This window comes from Amphimedon queenslandica, unplaced genomic scaffold (assembly GCF_000090795.2).
Source record: "Amphimedon queenslandica unplaced genomic scaffold, v1.1 AMPQUscaffold_13483, whole genome shotgun sequence".
Lineage (NCBI taxonomy): Eukaryota > Metazoa > Porifera > Demospongiae > Haplosclerida > Niphatidae > Amphimedon > Amphimedon queenslandica.
The window spans coordinates 377925-387739 of NW_003546281.1; the positions used below are offsets into that span (position 1 = coordinate 377925).

Below are 9815 nucleotides of genomic sequence, written 5' to 3' on the forward strand. Positions count from 1 at the left end.
GCTGGTTATTTTGTTTCTGCAGATATACATGTAGATATATTAAATACAACATTTCGGATAGAGGCACATGTTTCACCCCAAGAGTCAAAAATTGACATAGCTGGGTATGCTCTTAATTCCCTAAAGTTAGGATTTGTTGAGTTAACTGGTGTTTATAATGGCGGACCAAATGAAAATGGCCCCGAACTTCATGTCCTGATTAATAAAACAAGTACAAATATTTTTCTTGACGTTGGATTCATTCTGTTTGAAGTTCCCATAGGATCGACAAGAATTGGCTATAAGTTTGAAGGAGGAAAAAAGAAATTGTTTGGAGATATTAATTTTAATGGTGACATCAGTTTTTTCAATGGTTCAACTATTAGTTATGAATATAGTACAGAGGATGGCTTTCGTGTGACAAAGTGGGAGCCAATAATTGGTTCTCTTCTTGATGCATTTAATTTTTTTCAAGAAATAAAAAAATTTACCGATGGTTGTGGATCCTTTGCTAAAATGGCATTTAAAAAGGGTGTTCAAAGTCATTTTAATATAAGTTTTAATCTGAAAAAACCGGAACATCCAGAATCGGATTTAGCTGATATTGAAATTACAGGTTCATATGATGTCATGCTGGTGAATAAATTTAAAATTGAGAGTGTCCCTCTACCTCCCGGTATCAAAGCAACAATAAAACGTGAAGATGCTATCACACTACACAAATTGCCACAAGTCATTTTAAATGCACTAGCTGAGGCTGCAGGAAAAATTATTAAAAAGTTCATGGAAGATCCAGATAGATTGGCTAAAATCATGAAACTCTTTGTACTAGAAAAACTAACTGAAGAAATGCTTACTGTTTTGGCATGCAGAGGCCTGAAACCTGAACAGATTAATCCTGATGCTGGAGAAGGAGGGGAAGATATTACAAAGGAAGATTTTAATGAGGCAACTGAAGCTGAAAGTAACATAACTAATGAAATTGAGGGTTTTGAAAATCTTAGTAGTGCTTCTGAATTAGCTAGTATGATTGCAATAGCAAAACCATTATTTTATTTAGCAATTGGTTTGTTTGCAGGAATTGTTATTGCAGGAGGAGTAATTTTTATAAAATGGGCTATTGATTATTATAATGAAAGATCAAAAGTGTCAGAAAAAAGGAAGAGAGACTTAAATGACAAGCTTGTGGAAATGGATGAGAAGCTTACTAGCCTACTTGACATCGGTAAAGATCCCAAAGCACATTTTGATCCACCAGATCAATTGACAGCGTCATGGCCATCAATAAAGGGTGCAAATTATCATGTTACAGTTACTGCTTTATTGGTGAGCAATAACTCTAATTTTGGACAAGGAGATTCTGAGCCATGGAAAGTTCTTTATGATGAAACAATTTCTTCTAATGTGCGCACTTATAAAGTACCAAATGATGTGATGAAAATAAACATAATAGTCTATGCCACTATGGAAATAAAAGTTGATGATAAGCTTGAAAGTTATAATGGTAAGAAATACACAGTTGATGTTTCTGAAGTTCATCCAACTTTTTACCCACCAAGTGATGTTGCAATTTTGTTCCATCATCCTTCCTTTAAAATTAGCATCACTGCAACTCCTGCAGTTAATGAGGACCAATACTTTTTTGAACTACTTGATGGTCGAGAGACGTCACTTTCACACTTCTTTTATACTCTACCTCCAGATCTTGACAAGATACACTGCAATTTCCCTCATCATGATATCCAAAAATCCTCAGCAAGTCCTATTGAAGTATGTGCTAAGTCAGTTGGTAAATCTGTCTCTGGTGTTTTTGTAGCTCAAAGTGCCTTTGTGTATTCAAATCATTTAACACTAATTGATCCAATAGAGTCTCTTGAGATTACCCTTCCTCATTTCATGGATGATGACCAAGAGATCCAATTGAAGTGGTCCATGGCTCCATCTAAATTGATTAGTAAATTTTTGTGTAAGGTTGTTAGCACTGAAAATAAGCAGATATTAGATGAAGTTCCAATTAAGTCAGATGTATCAGATACAATATTAGTGAAGAAATTTACTTTGGAAAGAATTGTCAATGCATTAGCTGGCCCTATTACTCCTGGTGGCTTTGTTCAATTAAATTTTATGGTGAGTGCATCTAGTAGCTCTCCAAACATCATTGACAGTGCTTTTATTGGTAAAGTTGTATCATCATTAAATTCTCCTGAAGATGTTAGTTTCTTTTTTTCATCTAAGGAAAGCAGCTTAGCTATATCATGGCAGTATGCTGAAACCAGCTCTTATGGTTTGGAAATTAGAGATTCTGAGACTAGTGGTCTTGTCTGGAGAAAAAAGATATTCTTGCAGAAGGATGAGATTGAAGAAAATAAAGTTGGAGCTAAAGTATCGATTGAAGAATTAAAAAATGTTAATGATCCAGACAAAAAGTATACTGTACAAGTCTATTCAGTTGCTAGTGGTAACAATGAGCTTGATTCTGTACACCCTGGTCAGTCTAGTGCTATTCTAAAAGTTTTGAAAGCAGCTGTAATAAAGAGGTTTGGATATTCTTTTGAGAAGAACTCAATTTTGCTCTTACTAAGTGAATTAGAAAATGTTTCTAATTATTTGGCTTTGTTTTATCAAGGAAAATCATTAATAAAAAGGGCTACATCTTCTCAACCAGAAATATATGTAAATCCAGCTAGTATTGCAAATAGTGTTAATGACTTGGACACCATCTATTGCTTAGTCCGGTCTTTAGGAAGTGGAACATTTATAAGTAGCCCAGTAACAAGATCTGATAATCAATTACAGGTTCTTAAAGCTCCTAAAGCTATTACGTATTCTTATGATCCTGATACAGAGAGCATTACAGTATCCTGCTTACCCAGTGACACCAAGAAAGACACATACAGGCTAGGGTTTCTTGATGCTACTGAACACGATACCATATTTTCGAAACTTGCCACATACTCCATTGGGAAATCTATCACAGCAATATTTTCTTCTGATCATCTCAGGAATTCAAACACTAAAGAATGGAAATGCTTTGCTCAGACAACCCTCAAGGAAGACAGCAATAGTGAAGTACCTAGTCGCTGTCTCTTTCTTGATAATGATATCAATGTACTAGAGTCTCCACTCATCAAGGATGTGAGGTGCAGCTCCAATCCTTCATTAACATCACTTCTGTTACTTGTAACTGCTACTTCAGTCAGTGAAGTCAATAAGTATATCATTATCTGTGACTTGTTTGATGCAAATAATTCTCTGCTAAAGGAGCTAAAAGATAGTACTGAATCTGAAAGTGATGGAGATGTGATACTAACTGCATCTATTAGTAGGAAAGTCAGAAACTGGAAGGAGATGCAACCTCAAGTGGCATCAATTAAAGTTACTTTAATAGCAGGAGGGTCTGGATTCTTTATTAGTAGTAAAATATCAGAGCCAGTATATATTAAGAAAGAGAAGTCTTTATGTGATTTAGCTTATTCCTATGATAATATGGAAGACACTGTTACAATAACTTGTAAACTTGTTGATAGTACAAAAGCCAGCACTTCTAAAGCTATACTGGGATTATTTGATGCTAATAATAATGACAATTATATATTTGATATAGCTGATTACGTTGAGAAAAAATTTTCTGTCATCCTTCAAGGAGAAGCTGTAAGAGCCTTAGATGCAATTCAGTGTATTGTGTATGCTCAGACTGCAGGCAGCTCTACAAACTTACCAACTGTACTAACCCTTCAAGATCACATCACAGTCATTCAATCACCATCAATAAATTCTGTGAGTTATAATTTCAAATCTAGCAGTTTAGCAATGTCATGGTTTTTTGTGGAGCATGCTATTAGCTATGCTATCACAATAATGTACAAAATTAGTTCTGGAGAGATAAGATCTGTCACTGAAGAAAGCAAAGACTCTAACTTAAGTTTGTTGATGAATGATAAAGTTAGCAATTGGAATGAGATTATTAAACATGTCACATCAATCACATTAAATATTGTATCAATTGGCAATGGCTATTATATAAATAGTAATAGAACTGAGTTTGATATGAATCGTCTGCCTGCAACTGCAAACATTTATCTTCATTGCACTGAGTCAGATGCTATTGTAAGCTGGGATAATGTGAGTCTAGCAAAGGAATACATCATTACTATTGATGGAGGCTATCAATCATTAGAAAGAATTGCTCCTAACTCAAATACTTCTATCACCATTCCAAAGCGGTTGCTCTTATTACCGTCACTTAAAGCTAATATCACACATACACTGGCAATAAGTGTAACTGCTGTCCCAAGTGATGCTCATTACTTAAATAGTTTTCCAGTAATGGCAGGATTTGAAATGAAGGCTCAGAAGTTTCGCAAGAGTCCAATTTATGGTACTACTACAGGAACAATCAATGATGATGGAGTAGAGTGCAGTGGTATACCCATTGTTGGAATTAAGGATATATGCATAGGTTTTTACAAGGGAAGTAATGTAAGATACTTTCGTGCAACTTATTATTTAGCTGATGGTACTACTTCTATGGGATTATCTCATGGTTTTTCGTACATGACCTATGTTCCTAGTATTGATTATGATGGTCCAGATTTATTCAACTATAATATGCCAGACAATCCTTTTCAACCAGATGCAGGTAATCTTTGTCGAAGCAAATTTCGTCATTTGCCACAACCTGACATCAAAGAAACTACAATATCATTTGACAAAGAGGAAACAATCATAGCAGTTAGGGGCTCTAGTGACTCTACATATGCTTGTCTATATTATTTAATATTTATCACACAAAAACCTGATGGTTCATACAAAAAATATGGGCCATTTGGTAGCCCAAAAAAACAATCAAGTAAAGACTTGATACAAATAAGATTTTCTGGTAATGTTATTAGCTTCTTTGGCAAATGCAAAGCACATGAAAGTGTTGGTGCTATTGGTTTCAACTACACATGCACATCTAACAAGATATTAGTTTCTAATGTATTTGGAGGCAACAATGGAAAATATTTTGATGATGACACAATTATTCACATTCCTCCTGTCACTAGCATAAAAGAAATCAGAGTCATGTACAGTAATGAATGCATTATTGGGATTCAAACTACAAGTGCATTGAGTGATGGGTCAGAGTGGACCTCATCTGAACATGGAGGGGGTAAAGGGCTGGCTGAAATAAATAAAGTGTCTATCAACCTTCAAAATGACGAGGTTATAATTGGAATAATTGGGAAGTATTCTGACAACGATGAGCTATTGGAGTTACTTAGTGAGAACAACTGCCATGGCTTAGTTCACCAGTTATCATTTGTAACTCAGCAAAATGATCAAACTATCAAAATACATGGACCATATGGTAAAGATATTGGTAACACATTCACTATAAGTGGCAACCTAATAGGATTTTATGGCTGCATTGGAGCATTAAATGCAATAGGAGGATTAGGAATTTATTACTCATTAGAATGTTCAGAGCTCTTAGGATCAAGTAATGAGAATGTTGAAGATTTTGATGATAGAGCTCTGACTCATAGTCCTCATATTGTAGGCATTAACAATATTTTGATAGGATTCTCTGAAATTGCAATTAACTTTATTATGGTAACATATCTACTCTCTGATGGGAATACTTGGCAAGCTCCTCATCATGGTTCGCTAGGTGCAGAAATGATGAATAGCTTTCAATTTGAGAATGATGAAGAGATAGTTGAAATGAAAGTAAGTCTACACTCAGTTACGGTTAATGACATCACTGCTAGTATCAGTAAGAATAACTATGAAAGATTCCAGTCAGTAGATTATGTCACAACATTGCAACATAAAATGAAGCAACTCTCACCATCATCGTCAATGCCAATAAAAGACATGGAGATAATGCAACTTTATAAACCAATGCTAGAGATAACAGCAAAAATACCTGGAGTAACAGCAAAAATACCTGGAGGAACAGCAAAAATACCTGGAGGAACAGCAAAAATACCTGAAGGAACACCAAAAACACCAGAAAGAACACCAAAAACATCTATGGGAACACGAGAAACACCTAGAGGAATACCAGAAACACGTGGAGGAACACCAAAAACACCTGGGGGAACACCAGAAATACCTAGAATAATACCATCAGACATACCTGGAGTACCACCAGACATACCTGGAATAATACCAAAAATACCTGGAGTACCACCAGACATACCTGGAATAATACCAAAAATACCTGGAGTACCACCAGACATACCTGGAATAATACCAAAAATACCTGGAATACCACCAGACATACCTGGAATAATACCAAAAATACCTGGAGTAACACCAAAGCCACGAGGCCTACCAATACCCAAAATACCAAAAATAATACCACCTGGCAACCCAGTCCCCAAACTACTTAATTTATCATCAAGAAGCCCAACACCTGAAACAGAGCCAACTCCCGAGCCAAAAATACCACAAAGTCAATCTATGAATGTATTAGGAAGTATTAGAATTAAAACAAGGTCTTTAAATGGATCAAAGAAGGTATATGGACCAATAGGAACACAACATGATAATGAACAAGAAGCTGTCCTGAATGGACGAGTGATTGGATTATTTGGACAGACTAGTGCTATTGATGAAGCAAAAGTTAATATTGTTACTGCTCTTGGAGCTTATTATATTCCTCTTTAAATAATATTATTCAGTAATAGCTGTTAAATAAAATTAATATTAATTTGATATTTAAAACAATTGCATTTTTGACTTACTATGTACCAAGTTTTGTTTTGTTATTAAATTATTTCTTTTGAAATATTAAAACAATTGTAGCTATTTAAGCGCTACTGCAGATAATACTTTAATGCTAAGATAAGAGCATGTGAGTGTAGTCCACAATGGACTCCAGTTAGAGGGGTGAGATAATTATCAATGGGTCTCTCGTTCCCACAGGATTTTGATATAGTGCTCATGCAATAGATTACAAACTGTGCATGCATCACAACTGATATAACACCAATAACCACAAGTATTAATAAGAATACCACAAACTAATAATACAATATCAATAATAATTAGGATAGATTGACAAGTGAACATTATAATACTATTATTTCTTACAAAACTTTGGAGTATTCAGCTAAAAACCTTCAGCCCCACCTACTAATTAAGTATGCAGAAACTATCTGATTATCTCTGTAGTACTCCCTCTATCTTTCTATGCTATTGTTCACCCCTTGTCTCTTATAATAGCAATAATAATAATAATAATAATAATAATAATAACTAAGAAGAACAATAAAATATTAATTAATATTTGGACACAACTTTCTCTTAGTTCCCAATAAGAATTCTTTCCCATATCTTAGCAACGAATCATCATAACTCACTTTGTATTTCTTAGTTTTTCTATTCCGCTTACACTCAATGGTAGGCTTGTCCCTGTAGTGCTGAATGACTGCCATACCATGAGGTACAAGCAGCGGATGAGTTGTCTCCCTTAATCTCCTACAAGGTGCATGTATATCAGTATCTAGTATTTTTAGTGGTTTTACGATGAATTTAGATCTCTCATAATAATGAAAACGACACTGTGATTTCTCATAGTACAGGAAGTATGGCGGTAGAGAGTGACCAGGACAAAGATAGGATTGCAGTTCGGTGGTTTTGTCTTTCAGTAATTCTTCATCCTGTGTTTTAAGATAAAAGGTGTTGATGAATATAAAACTATGGATGTAATCTTTATCAATTTCATGTAGCATCTGATGCCAGTCTGAGTGTGTTCTGGATACAATGACTTCATCAAGATCAAGCATTGCAAGGTAATTCACTCTGTGCAGGTTCCTGTAGTAGCAGTCATGTATTGCTAGTATCTCACCATAGTAATGTAAAGTGTCCTTCTCCTTAAAACCTTTATGCCAGTGTAAGACCTCTAGTGTTAAGCTCTCATCTCTGGCATATGCTCTCTTTAATTGTTCTTCTATTTCAGTCGACATGTCCAATAAATATATAGTAATGGTTTGAGCTCCAAAAATTCGCTGCATTTCGATAAAATTGACCATCTCCTCCAAACTCTTTCCAAAAACAGGTGTCTCCAGACACACCCCTATATTAGCCTTTACCAGTGGCCGATAGATGTACACTGGTACAGGGGTGGACGACGGCTCACATGTTTGGGCGAAGCTAAGTGAGACAGCCATGGGTACTCGGGCATCGCTTCCCGGAAGGCGACAAACATGAAACACATGTTTATACTTGTACGGCTTGTTCTCATTCATCTCTTTCTGATAGTTGCAAACGTCCATTTCGATATAAACTGATTTCTGCGACTGACAAGAGAGCGTTCTCTCCCCATCTCCCTCTTTGTAATGAAACAGACAATAAAACGTACCTCCTTCTGTTCGTCTGCTCTGGTATCCTAACAGCACTATTGAAGGACCGTATCGCTCTTTCCTGTCCTCGTAATAGGCAGAGAGAAAAGTCGCATTTCCAACTTTGGCCCAAACTAGTGGATTCTCTTTATATAAAGTTTTCCCGTGTATCACATTGGTAGAAAGGTTGGTCGGAACAATTGGATGATTTTCTGTTTCCTTTTTATCAGTTGGAGGGTGAGTTGCTGCTACTTCCTTCTCGACTTCCTTCTCTATTGAGCGGGGAGTAGAGAGAGAGGGCGGACATGTAGGACAACGTACTAGTATTTCTTTTGGAGAATCTGCTGATTCTTTATTTTTACAGTAAAGGGACGAGTATGGTAATATGATAGACCCGAAGAAGAGGATGAAAATCACGAAGAGGAAACTCTTCTGTCTTCTACTAGCCATTAACAATTTAGCGACAGGTAGTTACTCGTTAGGCCTTGGCGGATTATGCCAGCATAATTTTGAGCATAGATCTAGATCTAATAGAGCCCAAAAGCATAAGCATAATAGAGCTATAATAGAAAATTTTGAAAAAATGCATTGAGAATGAGAAATGCAATAAACAGGCACTTGCACTCATGACAATAAATCATAGATCTATGAATAAATTAATTGTTTTCATGTTTAAACAGCTATACTATATCCCAACTGAGTTTGACCCAAGAAAAACTGGAATAACTTTTTATAGGAATGTGGGATAAGGATGAAACTTTCACAGGTTCTTAGTCGCCCAATGCCATCACAGATCTCAGGTCTTGGGTCTCTCAGCCCTTGGGAACCCTGAGAACCGGGTTTTCCCTATAAACCCAATGGCATACCAAAATGACGTTTTATGACAATTTATCTACGTCATAGTTTACATAAGAACATGTGGTCGAGCGCCCAAACTGATAATTCTTCTTTTTAAAAGCTAACAGAGCAAGATTTTCTGATAATGATTGCCTTTATAAAGACTAGTTAACTCCAGCAGCTATTGTACTGCTTATCAGAACAAACAAAACCTTTTAAAGAGTGCAATACAGGCCAACTACGCAGCTGTAAAATGTCAGCCATGCTTCTATGAATATCATTATAATACGTCATCAGTGACGTATACCTACATTTTTCAAATTCCAAGCGGCTGGTGTCAAACTCAGTTGGGATATAGCATACTATTGCTCACAATACTTTCAAGAACTTCATAATTGAATTACTGGGTCAAATTTTTGGGTGGGGCTAAGTTATTATAATGAATTCATGGGCATAATTGGGAGCATAATAGCTGATTGGTAGGCTGTTTCCTGAGAATTGCAGCACAGCATAATAGAGCAATTTTAGAGCATAATCCGCCAAACCCTACAGGTTGTTAGCTTCTCAGTAAAACACAAAAACGGAAAGGTATGATGCATAGAGTAACGGAGGTAGTTTACGGACAGCGGTAGTATACGGACACTTAAGTTCAAAGTACCATAA

The 9815-nt window shown here is 35.9% G+C and overlaps 1 protein-coding gene across 1 annotated transcript; it reads right to left on the reverse strand.

Moving 5' to 3' along the window:
* Positions 1-7139: 7139 nt before the first annotated feature.
* Positions 7140-8765, reverse strand: LOC105311971 (uncharacterized). Its single transcript, XM_011404235.2, has one exon. It carries the CDS (start codon positions 8763-8765, stop codon positions 7251-7253), a length of 1515 nt encoding a protein of 504 aa, XP_011402537.1. The 3' UTR covers positions 7140-7250.
* Between the last annotated feature and the right edge of the window lie 1050 nt (positions 8766-9815).

Excerpts from the sequence above, each read along its gene's own strand:
- LOC105311971 (XM_011404235.2), bottom strand. The coding sequence starts at position 8,765 with ATGGCTAGTAGAAGACAGAAGAGTTTCCTCTTCGTGATTTTCATCCTC.